At 46.3% G+C, this 22500-nt stretch overlaps 2 protein-coding genes across 4 annotated transcripts in view; both read right to left on the reverse strand.

Moving 5' to 3' along the window:
• Positions 1–1370: 1370 nt before the first annotated feature.
• On the reverse strand, positions 1371–19054 carry LOC308153654 (dihydropyrimidinase-related protein 5-like). The gene is made up of 13 exons (XM_080526849.1): positions 18987–19054; positions 12190–12454; positions 7095–7253; positions 6707–6886; positions 5676–5744; positions 5521–5565; positions 5225–5300; positions 4972–5128; positions 4629–4770; positions 4129–4271; positions 2114–2321; positions 1719–1896; positions 1371–1505 (listed from the first exon to the last, which is right to left on the reverse strand). The coding sequence occupies exons 2-13, from the start codon at positions 12448–12450 to the stop codon at positions 1420–1422; spliced, it is 1704 nt and encodes a 567-aa protein (XP_080382975.1). The 5' UTR covers positions 12451–12454; positions 18987–19054; the 3' UTR covers positions 1371–1419.
• A 1595-nt stretch (positions 19055–20649) lies between these two features.
• Positions 20650–22500, reverse strand: part of dnmt3aa (DNA (cytosine-5-)-methyltransferase 3 alpha a) — a 31375-nt gene continuing 29524 nt past the window's right edge. For all 3 annotated transcript variants that reach the window (XM_080526847.1, XM_080526845.1, XM_080526846.1), the window contains one exon: positions 20650–22500. This exon is cut by the window's right edge and continues 1577 nt beyond it. The gene's annotated coding sequence lies outside the window, so the exon portion shown is untranslated.

The following is a 22500-nucleotide window of genomic DNA, read 5'->3' on the forward strand; positions in this document are numbered from 1 at the left end:
ACTAACCAGTCACAGTGTCTTCAAAACAACTATCCAACCATAGAAACTTCAAGATTAAAGGTAGTGATGAAAAAAGAAAAATACAGCAGTTGTTACAGTAGTGCTCATGCAGGGGTGTGGCACAGTGATTCACATTGGCACAAATATTTCATCTACTAAAAAATAAAGATAACCTCAATATATATTTCATACATAAGGAGATGTGGTCATATTTAAATATAACACTGTTTGGCAGGAATGGGAAACATACACAAGACAGATGACAAGGTTCAAGTGTAAATGATAGGAATCATTAGTGTCTGTGAGACTGTGCAGCTCAATCTACCTGCTTTGTGGAGATATTAAAGGATGAGGTGCAGACAGAGTGAGTGACATTTCTTTCAGTGAGGTCACTTTGACTCCTCCCCTATCCCCCATTCCATCTCTTCCTCTCTCCTATACTGGACTGGAGCTGAGGTGTGCAGTGTTCAGTTAGTTGAACGTGGCAGTGGAAGTGGGGTCATCCTGACCCTTTAACCTCTGAACCCAGTCTGTTGTCAGTTGAGAGGTCAGAGCGATTTTGAAGCAGTTGGATTTCATCACCATACAGAGCAGCTCATTTTAAAACATGATATCACTGTTAAAAACTATAACCCTAAACTATAATACTGGGAGATGACCACAGGGGTGGTACCATCACAAACAGAAATCAGGGATATTCATGTTAATGAGGAGGACATGATGACAAAAAGCACATTGCCTCATAACTATTCTACAGCTATGGTGTGTCTATGAATGTATGTGCGTGAATGTGTGAGTGTGTGTGTGTGTGTGTGTGTGTGTGTGTATGTGTGTCTGTGTGTGTGTGTGTGTGTGTGTGTGTGTGTGTGTGTCTGTTTGTGAGAGAGAGAGAGTTTGAAGGTGAGTGAGTGGTTTAAATAATTTTACCATTGTTTAAATATCTCAGTTAACACCAATTTCATCAACACATCAAAAACTGTACTGGTTTTGATCTTTCACAGAAGTTTGTTTACATACTTTTCCTGGTCTGGCGGCCTCCTGTGATAGACAATGTGTAATAATTTATGTTGATTAATTCTCGTGAGACCAAGTTTAGGTTTGGCAAAACCTGTTCAATAGAGTTGAACTCTCTGTACTAGTTCACTGCCCTTCTCTCATAACCGTATATCTCAGTGTAATCACTCAAATCACTCAAATCAGACATCAATTTAATTTCCAGACTCACTTTAGCAAATCACAGACCGTCAATTAGATCTTCAACCAATTAGAAACCATGTTGCTTGGGTTTATTTCCCCATAGCTAATCTCTCCAACCCCGTGGTAGAAAATCAGTGCAGTTTTCCTGGTTGCTCAGAAATGTACAAAAGCTGTGGTGCCTGCCGTTGCTAGGACCGCCGAAGATCCAGTATCCGTGGTTGGTTACCAGATGCCGCTGGAGCGGCCACCGGGTGGGGCCAAGATGCGGGCAGAAGATCTCTTAGGGACATGGTCGTCCACCTGGTTTCCTGAGGGAAAACAAGAAAACAAGATCTGAGTCATTCATGCACCAATGCTCTTTCATACTATCATTAGCTCAGACACACAAACTGCAGGTGCATATGTACACACAGACACACACACACACGCACACACACACACACACACACACACGCACACACACACACACACACACACAGACACACACACACACACACACACACACACACACACACACTAACCTGAGAGGCTGAAGGAGGACTCATGCAGGTCTCTGACCCCAACATGTCGAGAAACAGCCTTGGCGGGCATTTCCCCATCCAATGGCAACACCTCCTTCTTCCAGTTGGCAACCGAGTTGCCAACTGTGGCAACATCACCAGAGTAGGGGGTCCTGTCCACTCCCTTCAAAGCCTGACTCTAGTAGAGAGAAAGAGAGGGAAGAGAGAGTGAGAGGGACACAGTGTTTATGGATCTTTGAAAAAGAAAGAGAGAGAGAGACAGAGAGAGAGAGAGGGAGACCGAGAGAGAAAGAGAGAGAGACAGAGACAGAGAGAGGCAGTGTGAGTGTGAAAGAAAGAGTGTGTGTGTATGTGCGTATGTGTGTGTGTGTGTGTGTGTGTGTGCTTGTGCCTACCTTCTCTCTCTGCACCATCTTCTTGTAGAGGTAGTCAGGGAAGGTCCTGAGTGGGTAGAACTTTCCGGAGCCCTCTGCACACATGAATGCTCCGTTCTCACACACCAGGCGCCCGTGGCTGATGGTCACCAGGGGAACTCCATGGCAACGCAGGCCCTCATAGAGGTTGAAGTCTCCGCCCTGCACCTGCGTAGTCACTGAGATAGTCCTGCAGAGAGAGAGAGAGAGAGGGGATAATGTGTGTGTGTGTGTGAGTGTGTGTGTGTGTGTGTGATGTGTGTGAGCATGAGTGCATGCTTGCATGCCTGCATGCAGGGTTCGAGTTATGTGGGAGCCAATGGGAGCTGAGCTCCCATAGAGATGGTCTGAGGCTCTCTGAGCTCCCATGAAGGCAGTAAAATCAAAAATCTGTGGGGGTCGCTAATAATACATTACCACAACTATTATTTGATCAAAATGTCAATGTAATGAATATTATTTAATTTATATTATAAATATTGTAAAATAAACACGTTTTTCAAAAGAACTACGCGCACCATTAATCTCCTGTGAATGACAGTATGCCTTTGACTGCCTGCACTTCACCACCAAGACACCATGGGGCGCAGTAGAATATTGTGCAACAGCAAAAGGTTGATTAATCAGCTGTGCGGTAAACCGTTGGAACACACAGTGCACAGCTGATTAATCAATTAAACCAATAGAGTGAGACACCAGTTGCCTTTCAGGAAGTAGTGAGATCGTGCACCTAGCCTATTATTGAGAAGCAAACATTCATTCATTAGCTATACAGGAGTATATACATACAGTAGCTACCATGCCGCCCAAAAAAAGGCCACTGCTGCCGACCGGGTCATCAAGCCTAGAAAATGTCGGGTTTTTATCAAAGAAACCTGCTATGACACCTAACGTTAGCCCTGCTGCTACTACTGTTACTACTACTGCTGCTACTACTGAGGACTCTGCTACCTACTGAAAACAGACCACTCAGCCTACTGAAAACAGACCACTCAGCCTACTGAAAACAGACCACTCAGCCTACTGAAAACAGACCACTCAGCCTACTGAAAACAGACCACTCAGCCTACTGAAAACAGACCAGTCAGCCTACTGAAAACAGACCACTTTGGTCTATCTTGTCTCCGTAAAGGTAAGGTGGCTTTTACTTTTTACTAACCTAGTGTACTAACCTAATGTATTTTTCGCTCCTTCTGTATAGCAAAAATAACAAAATTATTGGCCGAGATACATGTGTGACTATCGCTTTTATAGCTGTTGTTTCATGTGGGGCTGTTGATGTGGTGAAATGAGTAGCCTGCAGCTGTAGCGTCAGGATATGTTGGGATTTGAGGATGAGGATGATGTTTCTGTACCGGTACCGTTTTTAAAGTATCGATTTGTCACCGGTATCGAATAAAACCCAAACTGTACCCAACCCTAACTATATGTTTACATGCCAACTAATTAGCTAATTCATTTCTTTCATTTAGAGCTGAGGGGAGCAACAGAGAGACGGACAACAGGACAGCAACAGAGAGACAGACAACAGGACAGCAACAGAGAGACAGACAACAGGACAGTAACAGAGAGACAACGGGAGAGGAGAGCAATAGAGACAGAACTGAATGCACTGAACTTTTTTTTATTCTTTGCATTATTAACACTGTTGTGTTATTGTGTTATTAAAGTGTTTAAGTGTTTTATGGTAAAGCATTATGAGTGGTGTGTGTGTGCAGGGTGCTCGTGAGTTGTATATTTTGGGGAGGGGGGAAGCTTGTGTATGGGGGCGGGGGGTCCTCACACAAAGGAGTAGCCTAGGGCCACTGACCACCTTAATCCGCTACTGCCTATAGCTAATTAAAACTTGTCAGTCCCATCGCTGTGTGGGCATGATTCGCGCGTGCATGAGAACATTTCGCACTGTTATTTTGGAGACCCCCACAGAGTTCAGCTTATAACTCGAACCCTGCCTGCATGTGTATGTGAGTCAGTGCGCTCATGTGTGTGTGAAGTACCTGGTTGCATCAGGGTCCCAGACCACCACATCAGCGTCGGCCCCTGGGATGATGCGGCCTTTGCGGGGATACAGATTGTAGATCTTTGCTGCGTTTGAACTTGTGACCGCAACAAACCGGTTCTCATCCATCTTACCTCCCACCTGACAATCAATCAAACACATCATCACTTACCCTGTCTTGAGCCATCCGGTGTGTGTGTGTGTGTGTGTGTGTGTGTGTGTGTGTTTCACTACTACAGTTGCACTGGGCTCTGACCTCCCTGCGCATGTGCATGTGTGGCTAGACTGTGTGTATGTATGTGTGTGTGTGTGTGTGTGTGTGTGTGTGTTTCACTACTGCAGTTGCACTGGGCTCTGACCTCCCTGCGCATGTGCATGTGTGGCTAGACTGTGTGTCTGTGTGTGTGTGTGTGTGTGTGTGTGTGTGTGTGTGTGTGTGTGTGTGTGAGAGTGTGTGTGTGTGTGTGTGTGTGTGTGTGTGTGTGTGTGTGTACCTACCACTCCTCTCTCCCAGATGACGCTCATCCTGTCCTGTACCCCAGCCACACCGTGGGGGATCTTGGTGAAGTCCTCCTTGCCCAGGGCTCTCTGCTTGGTGTTGAAGGGACGGTGCTCTGACGCCACCACACTCACAGTGTCACTGCACACACACACACACAGGACACATATCGTCAGCACTCCATGTGACACATGTGCCACTTGACAATAAAAAAAGAAATAATATATATTTAAAAATTCTGTATTGATTGACTGATTTATGATTGATTGACTTTACTTGATAGATTTTTTTGTTTACTGTGTGTGTGTGTGTGTGTGTGTGTGTGTGTGCGCTTGAACATACTTTCCCAGTAGGCCCATGAGGTAGTTGGGTGTGTTAGGGTCGAGGCGGAGAGGTGGAGCTATGACATGGGCAGCAGCATGAGCCCAGTCCTGATGGTAATACTGCATCCCATTCAACACAGCATGGGCTACTGTAGTCTCTGCATGGACCACCTTACCTAGAGAGAGAGAGAGAGATAGAAAATGTGTGTGTATTACGTAACATGTCAGTAAACTATTGTAGTTGTTTTCAGAACGACAATAAGAAAACTCACCTTGCATCTTGGCTCCAGCGATCACGTCGCCAGCGGACATACTGGATACATTAACCAGATACACTGGGCAATGTGCCTGGAACCAAACACACATTATTACACTCACACACACACACACACACACACAAGCATGCATATATGTACGCACGCACGCGCACACACACACACACACACACACACACACACACATACCCACCCACATATACCCCCACACACACACACACATACACACACACACACACACACACCCACACGCACCCACGCATACACACACACCACACTGTGACTGTGCTTACCCTGTTTGCGATGGTAATGGCACGATGAGTGGCCTCTGCCTCCAACTGTAAATAAGAATAACAGTTCTAAGTTCTAAGTTCTAACAAGACCTTAAGAGAAACACACACAGGAATGCACTAATGTCCACCAGGTGTGAACATGTAGACATCTTCACCTCCTCTGGCCGGCTGATCTCGATGCCCTCTGGTCCACTTATCCCCAGATCCAGAGCTTCCTTGGCCCCCTGAGGAAGTAAACACACACACACGCACACACACGCACACGCACACACACACACAGACACAGTCACACACACACAGACACACACACAAATTCTGTCATGGTTCTGTCTGACCACCAGAGGATGGCAGAGACCACCCAAGAGACTAATTAGAGTGTAGACACCCAGGTGTTTTAGGTCCCATAGACTCTCCTTAAGAGAGGTGTGTTTTCGTGTGTATCTTTCCAGCAGCTTGGATTATGTGCTCTTGTCTCCATGGTAGATCGTTAGCCTATGACTTTGATTATTCTCTCCTGTGTCCCTTCCTTAGACTTTGTTATTTTCTAAAGTGTGTCCCTTGTAAACATACTGTTGATATTCTCCAGTAGAGTGGCCTATTTTGACCTACACCCTATGTGATAGCAGCTGGTGAAAGCGGGAACAAGTCGGCAACCAATCAAAATGTTCTGAGTTTTATTCTGCGAATGTGTCCTTGATTTTCAACAACGTTGACATTTATTTCCATTTTTCAGGATAAAAGTCTGAAAGTCTTTTCGGTTGCAGACTTGTTCCCGCTTTCACCAGCTGCTGTCACATATCTCCCTCCTCTCGCCTCATATGTGCACCTTACTCTCATACAACACTCTGTTCCTTTCTGTTTCATTAGAACCTCATACCGCGGCTGCTTTGTCTGATAACTTGATTACATTAACTTTTTTAGCATTGACGCCTTTATCCAAAGTGACGTACAACAAATACATTTGACCAAGTAAGTGAATCATCTATCCACCAGTCATAGCAGGAAAAAGTAATCTACTGTATGCTCTGGCGAGGGGGCCATTGGCAGTAGTTTATTATAATTTTTCATTAACAGTAGAGAAACTGTACAGGGGGGTAGAGGGGGTAGAGGGTTAGATGAGTTTCATCCCTTCCAACTTGCTGTTCCTTTGACCAAAAAACACTGACAGTGTAGCAAGTGTGTTTACCTCTGCCACCAGCTCTCCATTCTCTGCATGGATGCGTGCGATCGCCCCAATGTCTTTGCAGGTCTGCAGGGTCTGGTACAGCTCAGAGTCTTTCAGCATCATCGTGTCTTTATAGGCCATAAACATCTGGAAGGAGTTCACCCCACGTTCCCTGACCAACGCCTCCATCTCTGACCGCACCTGAGGTGATAGGGGTTAGGGTCAAAGTTCATCTGCTCTCTCAACCAACCACATCTGTTTCACTCATCACTGGACGTGTGTGTGAGAGAGAGAGAGAGTGAGAGTCTGTCTGTGTGTGTGTGTGTGTGTGTGTGTGTGTGTGTCTGTGTGTGCGCGCATTTTTTTGCATGTGTGTGCGTGTGTGTATGCTTGCATCAGGATACAGTACCTTTGGTCCCCACCAGGTGACTCCTACGTGCAGGGCGTAGTCACAGCAAGCTTTGGTGTCGGCCAGCGAGCGGCACTTCTCATATGCGTCCACCAGGGAGCAGTCACGCTCAGGCAGGACCAGGGACACCACCATGGTCGTGCCACCCACCAGAGCAGCCTGAGGAGGTGAGATGGGGGGGAGGGGGAGGGGATGGTTGAACAAGGTTTATTACAACAAGATAGACGGTTTCTTGTGACATACAGTGTAATACAGTGTGTAGGGGTTATGGCTGTTTATTAGCATATTCGCTCTGAGGGATTGAAAGACCCTGACTCAGTTTTCCAAACCCTGCTAGCGTCATACAGCCAATTCATCCATCATACACGCATGAGCTGATACACAGACATGAAATTAGCAACAAGGTGGGGTGGTTGGACTGCAGAGCTGAGCATCCCTGCCCCCCCCCCAAAAAAAACATTTCTCCATCTCTGTCTGTCTGTCTGTCTCTCTCTCTCTCTTTCTCTCTCTCTGTCTCTCTGGTAAACGTAAATGACAGTGGCAGCACTGATTTGGCTGAGGAGGATGGATGGCACTTTTGAGTAACCATGACAACAATGCACTGCATGCAACCCCCCCCCCCCACGCACACACAGACACACACACACACACACACACACACATAGAAAGACACACACACACACACACATACACACACAGAGGGTTAGTTTTTACTAAAATGGCACAAGAGAGAAAAATATATTGATAAATGAATGGGTTAAGAGATACCCCATCCTCTGTGCCTGGCTCTGCCTGTATGTGACAGTGACTGTGTGTGGATTGTATTTGTGTGTGTGTATTGTATGTGTGTGTTTGTGTGCAATAATAATCAGTCCTCCAGATGTTCCTCAGACAAGGGGAGTGTCGTTGTGTATGAACATTATATTTTGGGTTAGGGTTCAAACACTACACATTCTACAACTTCCTCTTTAGTATACAGTCTTAAATCTAAAATGGCCTCCAGGCTCTCTGCCAGTTATAACTTGTGCTACCCTTTGTCACATTATTCCGATGGCATCTATGAGATTTCTTCAAATGGGCCCCTGTTACTTATACGCTGCAGTTGTAACTAATACCACCTTTCAATTGTTTGAAACCGCTGTAATGTGTTTTTGTAACTTTTTGCTCTGTATCCTATATTTCAAATCTGATATTGTTGATTTGTTTCTCTCATATGGAACTTTGGTGATGTGATATTACAAACAGATATTACAAATCCTCTCAAACGTTGCCTTAAAATACACTTTAGAAATCTCTATAGAACTCTTGCATGTTTGCCTCATTGCTGGGTGTGTCCAGCTGTTAACCCAGCAGGCTTTGCTTGTGTGCTGAAATTCACACTGCTCGCTCTCTCTCTCTCTCTCTCTCTCTCTCTCTCTCTCTCTCTCTCTCTCTCTCTCTCTCTCTCTCTCTCTCTCTCTCTCTCTCTCTCTCTCTCTCTCTCTCTCTCTCTCTCTCTCTCTCTCCCTCTCTTTCTTTATCTGCTCTCACAGTGACGCCAGCAGAGCTGAGGGTTTGAGGTTTTGGCCGAAGTCCAACAATACCGGAACAGCACTATATTAGCACGATATTATGAAGGCAGGTAATTTAAGGTAATTTAACTGTATGGGCCTAACTTTCTCATTGGATAGGTAGGTCTTTGGTATGGCTGTCTTTTAACTCAGGATCTTAAAGCGATGAGGGATTGGTTATGTGATTTTAAATTAATATTCAATAACACTTAAGTTCTACCATTATCTTGACCATATGCATATTTTCTTTTATTGTATTTTTTACAATAATACAAACAGGAATACAAACCATTCACCTGAAGACACTACCCTAAACCTATGGTTGTCATGACTCATGTCTTCTTGATTTTAAATGTTCCAATACCTAGACTGATCATCAATGAAGCTTTGAGAACTAAAATTCTATTGACAACATGTATGAAGTGCAAATGATGTATGAAGTGCATGCTTTCATTTAGTTTTGATAGTCCTTAATTATTACAATCCATGTTTTCCATCCATTCCATCCATAAACATACACATTACAGTTGTTGTTATTGTTCCTTGTCTTTAACAATGTTTTTTGGATAAAACTGCCACTATTTAATAAACAGCTAACACTGGCGACAGTATTACAAACTCTGGTTACTGGTTATGTTTCTATTAAAACTGGTTATGTCTCATTCCGCCTATTAGGAATATTAGTTTTAAGATGGCCGACTTTTCTTTGCTCATGCCAATGGGAGCCCAGAGACAGAGACACAGGGAGACAGAATGCTGGCACAGAGCTCTGACTGTTGTTTCCTGCTAGGTCAGACAGCCTGTCTAGAAGTACTCAGTTGGAATGAGAGCAGACTGGCCTTTACTCTGCCATGAAGAAAGAGAGGAGCTGCCTGGTGACTGACTGGTCTATCATCAGGCTGTTTCTGCTCTAGCCACGGTGCCAGTCTAACTCTCTCTCTAGCACTGTGACTGTTTCTGACACTTATTCTTCTACAGAAAGAATCTTACTTCCAATGACTGGGATATACAGTTGATTCATTACTTTAGACGAATGGCTAACATGCTAAGTGGCTAACATGTTGGATGCAGAAGCAGTCAGGCCCTGTGGCAAGGGCATATCTAAGCCTTTCAAACTTCTAAGCATTCCAAACAAGACAGCTGCTTCCCTGGTACACACACACACACACACACACACACACACACACACACACACACAGAGACAAACACACACACACACACACACACACACACACACCAAAACAGATAATTTAACGTGAGACTGTGTGTCCGACTCCTGCTGTGTGTCTGATAATCCTCTGGGGAGGCCGGGGGGGTGGGGGGGTGGGGGGGGGGTGGGGGGGGGGGTGGCGGGGGGGGTAAGCAGTGCGGATCACAGGCCTCTCTAGATGTACACTGTACATTGTACAGTAAGCCCTCAAACACACTATCTGTACCAGACCCCACCACACACAGAACCTCTGCACCTCTCTGATCGCACCCTGTCAGAGTGGCTCACAGCTCACACTGCACATCACAACACATCACATCAGAGAAGAACACCTCCTCTCCTGCCCTGCTTTCCTTCCTCCTCCCCCTCCTCCCCCTCTTTCTTCTTGTAATGGGTGTGTACATAGGCAGGGGACTCAAATGCCCAAACTTTAAATCCAAAAGAATAGTCTTTACTTGCAGAAAAGACACACGGGTAGGCAGTCAAAAGGCAGATAATCCAGTAGGAGTTGGCAGAGCAGGGTTCGGTACACAAGTAAACAGTCAGAAGGTAAGCATAGAACCCGTCAGGCACTAGACAAATAGCAGGGTCAAATAACAAGCAGAGATCCTACACTAGGAAAAACTAAACACTGGGAAATTGCTGGGCCGCTTTGACACGGAGGCACAAAAGACGAACTGGCATCGAGACAAAGGAACACACAGACTATATCCTGTACACGGGAAAGGATGATGAGTAACAGGTGAAATCAATCAGGGTGGGAAAAACAATTATACAGGAAACACACAGGGGCAGGTAACAAAATGGCAGAAACAAAAGACAACGAGAGTAAAACAAAAAATAAACAGGGAACCAAAAATCAAATAACATAACACAAAGACAAACAAAACTAAGGAACAGGACGTTATATGGCACACCCTTCTGTGTGTGTGTGTGTGTGTGTGTGTGTGTGTGTGTGTGTGTGTGTGTGGAGGACATAGTGTTCTAACATGGAGGGGAGGGCGGAAGGGAGAGAGAGAGGTAGGGAGAGAGGGAGGGGAGGATGATGAAAGGAACAGTGGTGTATAAGGTCATTGTTAACCGTCAAAATTACACACTAATTATCACCATGGCAACACAGTCACCATAGAGACCCCACAATACAGTCTATCACACACACACACACACACACACACACACACACACACATACACACACACACACACACACACACCTACACACACACACACACACACACACACACACCTACACACACACACACACACACACAAAACACACCAGAGGGCTTCCTGATTCCTACTGAGAGGAGAGGAGGCGTGCTGGGAGTGGGGAGTGTGGGGGTGGGGGGGTTGCCATGGTAGCGAGGTCATGAGGGGGGTGAGTGGCATATGCAGGATTCCCCCCCCCCCATCTCCTCACCCAACTCTTGCATTCCATTAGTCTAAATCCTTGCCAAGAATTAGCCACACACTACAACCACACCGCAAAACATCCCCTCCCCCAACACACACCAGGGGAGGCTGGTGGAGGTAGAAATTGGAGGACGCGCTCATTGTAATGGATGGCATGGAATGAAGAATGGTATCAAGCATGTGTTTTCCAACACACCTCATTCCATTCCCATGCATTACAATGAGCCCATCATCCAATTTTTACCTCTACCAACCTCCTCTACCACATACCACTGCCATCAGTTCTGCCCACAATCATCATCATCATCATCATCATCATCCTCCTCTTCATCATCATCCTCTTCATCATCATCATCAGTAACTGAATACAGAACAGCTGCGTATGCCTACACGGTGAGTGTGTGTGTGTGTGTGTGTGTGTGTGTGTGTGTGTGTGTGTGTGTGTGTAGTGGGGGGGGGGGGGGGGGGTAGGGGGGTTGGGTAGCGGAGCTCACCGTTGCTTTTCCAGAGGAAAACAGAAGCAGCTGTTCTACTTTTGTTTCACAATGACATCAGTGAGTGTGTGTACACAGATTAAATTCCATTGTCGATTATCTGTCCTTGTGTGTGTTTCCTGATGGAGCAGGAAGGGGGGAGAGAGGGAGAGGCTGTGTGTCACTGGGTATGACAGCTGATTCCGAATTCCTCACATGTAAGAGTAAGAGCATGCTGACTGACCCTGTCACAACTCAGCCGTGCTTGTATGTGTGTGTGTGTGTGTGTGTGTGTGTGTATGTGTATGTGTGTGTGTGTGTGTGTGTGTGTGTGTGTGTATGTCCATGTACGTGTGTGTGTGTGTGTGTGTGTGTGTGTGTGTGTGTATGCGTGTGTGTGTGTGTGTGTGTGTGTGTGTGTGTATGTCCATGTACATGTATGTAAACTACCTTGGTGCCGTTGTAGAAGTCATCTTGGCTGGTAGCATTCATGAAGCCCTGCTGCAGGTGCACGCTGGTGTCAATTCCGCCTGGCATCACCAGTTTCCCCGACGCGTCAATCACCTTTGCTCCGCCCGGAATCATCAGCTCACGCCCCACCTGCTGAATTATCCCATTCTCGATGTAAACATCTGCTTCCTGGGTGAAGTCATCGTTCACCACCTTCCCTCCTTTTATAAGGATACGCATGGACCCTGCGTTAGCCGCCATAGTCCTGAGAGAGGGAGAGGAGAGGAGAGGAGAGGAGAGGAGAGGAGAGGAGAGGAGAAAATGAGAGGAGGTTAGCAGGTAATCAATTACACCATAACGATACCAATTACACCATAATGACTTACAGTAGACCAGCCCAGAAAATGGTTAGAGCCACAGACATGAAGATAAATACTGTCATACTGTCTGTAAAGGAAGAATAAACGTCATGCTGTCTGTAAATTAAATATAAGATTATTAAAGTTAGACCCCCTTGACATCTGGCAGGGAACATTTCAGTGCTGTATTTTTTTTTTTTATATGTTTTTTGGGCATTTCTGGTTTAATGGGATAGAGACAGTAGAGTTTGACAGGAAGGATGGGTGAGAGAGAGGAGGGATGACATGTAAGATATGTCGACGGCCTGAAGCGATCCGGGGACCCTGCTATTACATGGCTGACGCCTTAGTGTGCTACTCCGCCGAGCGCCCCAGGGCTGTAGTTGTAGTCACAGAGAACTAGGCCAAAGATGTGGCAGTATGATTCAGTCACTCGCTTAGTCACTAACTCTCTCTCTCTCTCTCTCTCTCTCTCTCTCTCTCTCTCTCTCTCTCTCTCTCTCTCTCTCTTTCTCTTACATAAAACGTCCTCTTAGCTTTTAGCATGTCCACCATATTAAATATTAACCGTAATAATACTAAAAAGTATTTCACAACAGATCTATAATTCACAGATCTATTATCCTCAGAGCAATGAAGGTTTATTAGAGTGCCGTGGGAGGGCTGACAGAAGCAGAAATGAGACTGCAGACTGCACCACTCTGAAAGACCTGAACTGAACCAGAAGAGGAGATGAGGAGATGAGATGAGAGGAGATGAGGAGAGATGAGGGGATGAGGAGAGGAGATGAGGAGAGGACAATATGTTTATTGAGTTTTTGAAAAAGTAAAAAAATAAAAATAGTCATAATTATATATGTTACATATACAAGCAAATAACTCAAACCAGAATTACCATACAAATGTATATATGGTGCATACATTGATGGAGAGGCAATAATATAACTGAGCAAATATACACATACAAAATAAAAGGGAGAGAAAAAAAGAAAAAGGAGAGAAAACTAAAGAAAAGGGTACATTGCAACAGACACGTTAATTATATCCAACTCCAACACTACTCCTGGTCAATTCACAACAACTGCTCAATGGCTTATTACAGAGTTTACTGTAATTTCCATCCTGACGGTCAAAGAGTGAGTCAAAGAGTGAGTCCATTGAGGAAGGCCTGAGTGGAAGGCCAAACTACTAGGCCTACGTATTTCATTCTATTTGATATTTATTGAGATGGATGTCCTTCTTCGCTTCTTCTCTGAGGACGACACACCACTCTCGCAACTGGGTGACATCCAGTCATTTACAATTACATTTACATTTTTGGCATTTAGCAGACGCCTTATTCCAAAGCGACTTAAAATCCATTTGACTAAGCAAGTGAATCATAAATTCACCAGTTGTATCAGGAAGAGGAATCTAGCTCAGGCCAGGGGCCATTGGCAGTCTCAGTGATAGAAGGATTTTTTAAATATATTTTTTAGAGACACAGTCAGAGAAGCTTCACTCGTCTGGAATACTTGACCTTCTCTCCTCCTTCAGCCTACCCTGTCCCACTCTCCTCCGACTCATAAGATGGGCAATCAGCTCGACCTTGTCTTCACCAGATCCTCCCATACCTCCAACCTTACTGTTACCCCTCTTCCAGTTTTCAGATCACCATTTTGTATCCAAACCCTAACCCCTAACCCTAACCCTCAAATCCACCCCCACCCCCCCAGTCAGTCTCTACGCCACTGTACCTACCTGTATCTACCTGTGTGAAGGCGCTGTCTCTAACCTATCTCCTTCAGAACAACCTCCATGACCCTCACCAAACCTCCACACGTCATCACCAGTGGGGTCCCCCAAGGCTTCGTCCTAGGACCCTTATTGTTCTCCCTCTGTACCAAATCTCTGGCTCGGTAATTTCCTCACATGGTTTCTCCTACCACTGCAATGCAGATGACAGTAAACAACTATTTCTCTCTTGCCAACCCCTCTGGCTCACAGGTGGCGACACGTAAATAAAATGGTCAATATATGTTATGCGTTTGATGAGTGAACACAATAGCATCACCTACTACACACAGTATCAGTAGAGCTCAAAGAGAGAATGGGGGGCAGGGAGACAGAGAAGAGGAGGTGAGATAGAGAAAAAGAGCAAGAGAGAGAGAGATAGAGAGAGATGTGTATGTGTAGCATGTAAAGCTGTACCCCAAGGCTGGGTAACTGGAATAAAGGGCTGGTCTCCCAGGAGACAGGATTTGGAAAGCACAGAGAATGAAAAGCCTTTCAGCAGAGACCGTGCAACCCCCGCCCCCCCCCCCCACACACACACACACACACACTCATACACACACACACACACAGACACACACACATACAGACACACACACACACACACACACACAGACACACACACACACACCACCCTCGAGCTGAGCAAACTAAACACCAACATACAAACTGAACTCTCAAGAGTCTACCTCTATAGTGCATAACAGTCTATAGTAACACACACACACACACAGACATTGCACACAACTTATCACCATCACCGCCGACGGAACACAACCCACTAGTTTAGCACCCACCACCAACATGCACCCATAAGTGTACCCCCAACCCGAACCTCACACACACACCATCTTCTCGCCGCCCCTCTCCTCTCTCCTATCAGAACGACACACCATACCGCCAACGCCACACAACCCAGGAACAACCAATCACTGTGCACCTGCTCCACCACAAACCCTGCCCATCACCCTGTGACATCACAAATATCACAATACGGTAAAAGCTTGCCCCCGCCCCCCGCCCCCCGCCAAAGAAATCTGTCATGAATGAATGAATGAATGGTCTTTATTGTCATTGCTATAGTACAGGTACCAAACAACGACATTTGGGAGGGGTGGCTCCCCTGGTGCTAGGAAAGAAAAAAAACTAAAAAAACAAGAAGGGAAAGGAGCTGGTTTACATAAATAAAGGCTATGTACACTATCCACTATACTATACTGTACAGATAAAACGACTAGGGTTGTCATATTGCACATAGTGTTATTGCACATTCATTTAAAGTGTCGCAGTTTGCAGGCTTGAAATGTACACATTTGTGCCTCAGCACTACACCTGATTTTTTCAATCCAGCAGCTGCCATCAATCCGTCCAGACTGTCAAGGGCCCAGAACCTAGGTCTTTGCTGTGTTCAGGGCCTGGATGGCCCTGGGGTAGAAGCTGAGCTTCAGTCTGTTTGTCCTTGCGGCCATGGTCCTGTACCGCCTTTTCGAGGGCAGCCGGGCAAAGTGTTCAGAACCATAAAGAGATCCGATTTGAGATTCAGCCGCCGACTAGGCAGAACACTGCCTGGGGAGGCGACTGCCTTTGGAATGAGTTACAGTCTCGTAATTCTAACAGGAGGCTTGTTGGCACTGTGGGTGCTGATGTGCATTATCGCTTCATTCAAGAGGCGAGGCGAGGGTTAACGCTGCGGTTAACACTGCGGTTAACACTGCGGTTAACTCTGAGGTAAAATCAGAGCAGGTAAGAATAACCATCAAACAGACAGGCAGGTAAGGCAGACAGGAAATACAGACAGGAAATACAGACAGGAAATACAGACAGACAGACAGACCGACAGGCAGGCAGAGAGACAGACAGGCAGGCAGAGAGACAGACAGGCAGGCAGGCAGATAGGCAGACAGACAGACAGACAGACAGACCGGCAGACACACAGGCAGGCAGGCAGGCAGACAGACAGACAGACAGACAGGCAGACACACAGGCAGGCAGGCAGGCAGACAGACAGACAGACAGACAGACAGACAGGCAGGCAGGCAGGCAGGCAGGCAGGCAGGCAGGCAGGCAGACAGACAGACAGACTGACTGTCTCTACATCCAGATCCTGGCCTATATAACGTATATTTAAAGGATCAAACAGCTACAGTATTTTCCAGTCAGCCTGCTCCAAACCCATTCGGCCGTGCTTTTGTGTGTGTGTCTCTGCGTGTGTGTGAGTGTGTGTCTGTGTGAGACAGCATGCACTGTGTAAGCTGTGTGTGTGTCAGGGAAGCAAAGGAAAGCCAAAGGAAATTAAAATCAAATTCTCACGCATTCTACACAGTGACACCATTCACAGGCATATGCACACATGCCCTTACACACACACACACACACACACACACACACACACACACACACACACACACGGACACGGACACGGACACGGACACACAGGCACACACACACAGACACACACACACACACAGCGTCATGTGCGTCACACTCATGTGGGTCAGTCACAGCAAGGAGTCAGGGAGTCTGGGAGAGGAGCTGCTCTATTCTGTGCAGTGCTATTTTGTGTTACCTAGTTTTATGCTATGTATTTTTATGTATATCTGGGTGTACTGCTGTGTGTCATACTGGGCCTGATAGACAAAGACATACACACACACACACACACACACACACACACACACACACATACACCCATGACCAGCTGCCCCCCCCCCAACACACACACACTGCTGCCTGGGACACACCCAGTGTTTTTGTTTCCATCCACCCAGAAGGGAGGGGGGGGGGGGTCGAGAATGTGCGTGAGGGGGCATTAATTAATATTAAATTATGAGCAGCAGTGAGATTTAGTTTGGCTCCCAATATCACATTCAATCCATACCTAATGAGCTAGTATACCGCCCCCGCTCTCTCTCCTTCACACACAGACGCACACATTTGGAACACGCAATAGGTGTGACTGACATCTGGGCGTGTGTGTCTGTGTGTCTGTGTGTGTACTTACCAACTCCTTCTTCTAACCATATCAAAAGCGAGTCAGTAGTCCATGTGCTTGGCTGTGTGGATGTAGACCCATGTGTAATGCATGTGTGTGTGATAGGTAAATGTGTCTGTGTGTGTGTGTGTGTGTGTGTGTGTGTGTGTGTGTGTCTGTGTGTGTGTGTGTGTGTGTGTGTGTGTGTGTGTGTGTGTGTGTGTGTGTGAGTTGATGCATGCTGTACATGAGTAGAGAGGAGCAGACAGCTGCCGGCTCATGCCCGGCTTTCACAGAGCCAATGCCGCGGGTGTGTGTATGTGTGTGCGTGTGTTTGTATGTGTGTGTGTGAATGTGTGTGTGTGTGCGTACGTGTCTGCCGCATTATGGAATGAGGGCAATATCAGAGCCATGGCCAAGCTAACCATAACGTCAGAATTTACAATCCAGAAGATAGAGTATGCTACAAACCACCTCCGAACAGAGGCATCTAATACCAACACACACACTCGTGCACATACAAGGCGTGCACATACAAGGCGTGCACACAATGCGTGTACACACGGCGCGTGCGTGCACACAACTCCACTCTGGGGGAAGGGGGTTCTTGTCTTCTCTCACACATGAATAAGCCATTAGTGAATCAGACACACAGAGGATAAACAACTACAAAAGCAACAACACTAACTAGGGCATCACTCAGGACAACACCCCACGTTCCTCTTACATCCAGCCATGTACTCACGCACACACACACACTCACACACGCACACACACCTACACAGACAGAACGAGATCATTAGCTGGATTAAGCGTATAGTGCCTTTGGGAAAGCGATAGTGGACGTCAACGATGTTTGATTGACTGATCGATTCATTGGTTGGTGATGATAATCTGTGTGTCACGGCACCTGAGCTGCGTTTCTTTTGCACTGTCTCCAACCCCGCATCAGGGGTTTCTGCCCCACTCACTCCTACCCACAGCGAGGCCCAAACCCTCTCATATACACTGGGGTGAGGCTCTCTCTAACCTCTTGCCTCTGTGCTTCACACACACAGACACAAAGACGTGCACATCGCCCTGTTCCGGTAAGAAATAAGACATCCTTTCTCATATCAAGCCTTTTCTCTCTGTCCCACGGTCCTTTTGGTGGAATAAACGGCTTACATAATGGCAGCACACACACACACACACACACACACACACACACACACACACACACACACACACACAATCTACACGATCTATAATTGTATTGCCCTGCCCTGGACAACGATATGTGCGCACCGCATCTACAGCACAATAGTAGCTAGAGATATATAGATATAGATATTTGGTCTAGACCTACCAAAACTGATCATCAATTAATCATAGCATCGAGACCCGTTAACGCCCGAGTGAGTGTGTGTGTGTGTGTGTGTGTGTGTGTGTGTGTGTGTGTGTGTGTGTGTGTGTGTGTGTGTGTGTGTGTGTGTGTGTGTGCGTGCGTGTGTGTGTGTGCGCGCGCGCGTGTGTGTGTGTGTGCGGCATGGAGAAGGAGCTCTCGCAAAGACCCTCCCTGTGCGAGCAGCTCTGTCCCCGTTACGCACCGAATATAATACATCACGAAACAACGCTGATGGGGTTTGAATGTGATGGAAAAGGTTGAAATAAGTAATATGATCATATGTCGCCCTCCGTTGCTCCTGTACATACCCTCTTTATCAGATTCTCAAAAACCTCAGTTTCTGCAACGAGCCTCCCTCCGTTCTCCTCTCCCGGCGAGCCGATGACAGCTGGCACTGTGCGCGCTGCAGATGCTCATCGCGCGCCCGAGCCCTTAAACAGCAACTTCGTCACTCCTCCGGAGCGACAGGAGGGCTGACCAATGAGGGACAGGGGTATGAGAAAGCATACGTCCTCCTTGGTTTCCACAGGGGCGAGCCTAGCACATTTCTGTGCTTACAAGACCACGGCTGCGTTCGTAAACTCGCTCTGGAAATCTGATAGCACTCACGGAATGCCTCTTGTCCAATCAAATTGCTTGGTTCCTTTGACGTTGAACCGAGTGTGCGCTCCGGCGCTCTCAGAACGAATTTACGAACGCAGCCCAAACCATTCAGAGGAGCCCCACCAAGCTTAGCAGTGGAGTCCCTTTGTCTCTCCTTCCTCTCTTCCCCTCCACTCCCTCCTCCTCTCCTCTCCTCTCCTACCACCTCCTCTTCCTCCCCTTTCTCCCTCCTCATCTCCTTTCCCTCCTATGCTTCCCCCTTTAATTTCTGATAGCTATACCCGTACCATATAGTGAAAATGAACTTGGCTTCTGGACCTTTACCAAACCAATGTTTTCGACATACTGCTGTCAGTTTAATATAATATAATATGCCATTTAGCTGACGCTTTTATCCAAAGCAACTTACATTGCAGTGCAGACATTTTTCAGTATGGTCCCAGCAGTTTATATCACTGCTGTGGTGGACTCAAATCCTGCAGGTGAATAACGACAGACACTTTATTCAGCACAAAAACAGTTGATTTATTCAAGTGTTTCCAGCACCAGTACAGAAGCAAGGAGGGTGTCATAACTGTATCTGTTCTTCCACCTGGGCTCTGAGACCAGGGCTAGCATGGAAGGACAGGTCCTACTCTGACTGCTATATACGCCACCTATAGGGCTATATGTCACAATGAACTCACAGTAAGACAGCTCTCACTCTCTCTCGTACACACGCACACGCATGCTTGCATGTCGCATGCACACGCACGCACGTACACACACACACACACACACACACATACACGCACACACACACTTCGGCTGCCTTTAGATACCTAGACCACAGGAACAGAACAGACGTCTAATAAAACTAAAACCAGCATCAAACTGAACACAAAACTGTTTGCAGTTGGGAATGTTGACTACTGGAGGGTGGAGGCGTATGTTGCCGCCGTAGATAAGGAGAGCACAAATATAACAGTAACATTTGCCTAGTGTAGCGTCTCTCAACGTTGATCCTGGGGGACCCACTGTGTACCGTTCATACGCTGCAATTCACTCCAGGAGAGCATCAATTAAACACTGATTATATCAGCTCGAATCAAATGGGAAACTAATTGACTGGAAGACACTGACAGTCTTTAGAATATTTTCTGAAATACACACACAGGCACATGGAATATTTCGAAATGGTTGGGGGGGGGTTTTGGACCATGTGAGAACGTTTTGGTAATGGGGGTAAATTGGATGAGCTGAAAACAAGCTGAAAACACACATAGTGTCCCCAGGACCGTGGTTGAGAAACCTTGTTCCAAAGTATCTGTAACATCCCACAGCACAGGACTCCCACAGTTAGGCACAGCGACAGCAAGCTCTATAGGCTAAAACACATGAATCAGTCCGTTTTATTCACGCTTCATTTCCTCTTTTTTTTTTTCAAGTACAAAGTTAAAATGCCTTTTAGTTAATATTCATACAAGAGTAAAATAATAATAGTGCCTTGTCATTACTACGGCAACTTAAATACAGTCATTGTAAAGACAAACTCGATTTATTCTCCTAACAATATACTTTTTTATATTTTTCAGATAAAATTGTTTAGCACCTTTTGAAACACCATCAGTTCCTCCTCTCTTAAAACCTAATTTCATCGATGAGATGAGTGTCTGTGTATGTGACAGCATTGTCGTTGAGTGTGTGTGTGTGTGTGTGTGTGTATGCGACGCATCCAGCCTTCGCCTCGTTAAAGTGGTCAACAGGAGAACAGAAACTTCACTAACTAATCACCGACCAATTACATCAGACAACAGATAATTATTGATTATCACTCCAGCCCACTGCCTCATGTGCTTTACCCAGCAACTCCCTTCAGTATAATACATCATTCACTACCTTCTAGTCTCTGCTAGGTCTGTGGCCTGACAGAGCACCCGTCTGTAAGCCCTGACAGGAAACACAGCACCCACACAAAGCAGATTCTGTTCATTGATCAGTCTCTAATCTAAGGTATTATCTGAGGGTTCATACTGACTGACTGACTGACTGACTGACTGAGAGACTGACTGACTGACTGACTGACTGACTGAGAGACTGACTGACTGAGACTGACTGACTGACTGACTGACTGAGAGACTGACTGACTGACTGACTGACTGGCTGAGAGACTGATTGACTGACTGACTGGCTGAGAGACTGATTGACTGACTGACTGACTGACTGAGAGAGTGACTGACTGACTGACTGACTGATTGACTGACTGAGAGAGTGACTGACTGACTGACTGACTGGTTGGCTGAGAGACTGACTGACTGACTGAGAGAGTGACTGACTGACTGACTGACTGACTGAAAGACTGAGAGACTGACTGACTGACTGACTGACTGGCTGAGAGACTGAGAAACTGACTGACTGACTGACTGACTGACTGACTGGCTGAGAGACTGACTGACTGGCTGACTGGCTGACTGACTGACTGAGAGACTGAGAAACTGACTGACTGACTGACTGACTGACTGACTGACTGACTACCTTACTGACTGACTGACTGAGAGACTGACTGACTCACTGACTCAGACTGAGAGACTGACTGACTGACTGACTGGCTGACTGAGAGACTGACTGACTTACTGACTGGCTGAGAGACTGAGAAACTGACTGACTGACTACCTTACTGACTGACTGACTGAGAGACTGACTAAAGGCCGATTTAAAGTTCTGCGTCGAATTTACGTGCGTAGCTTACGTAGACTACGTAAGGGGTCTCGCACTTTACACTTCTGCGTAGGCCGCGCTGCAATTACACCGTCACATCGCTAGGTGGCAGTGTGTTTTCTATGCCCCTGTGCTGTGCCTCTTCCGGTTAGGAACTCAACGGAGCTCAAAGCTCAAAGCGGCATAATAGCGATCTTTTTGTTGTTATGCTTGTTGTAAATAAAAGTTCTATGATGCATTGAAATGACATTAAACTAAGATAATACGATGGTTATCATAATTTTTCTAATCTTTATTAAGTAATTACAGAAAAAGTAAATGACATTTCTGTCATGGCTTCCGCATTTTGGCCGACGAGAGAGTCGGAATCTTGTCGGAATCATGTGCTACCAAGCGAACCAATCACAGAGCTTATGGTTGCGTAGAAACTGACGCGTTCTTAAATTTTTGGAGGTGTGCACGTCAACCCTCTCCGTAGGCAACGCAAGGACACACGGGCCGACGCAAGGCTATGTCGATCGG

Source organism: Nansenia antarctica (genome assembly GCF_963989245.1).
Source record: "Nansenia antarctica genome assembly, chromosome: 3".
NCBI lineage: Eukaryota > Metazoa > Chordata > Actinopteri > Argentiniformes > Microstomatidae > Nansenia > Nansenia antarctica.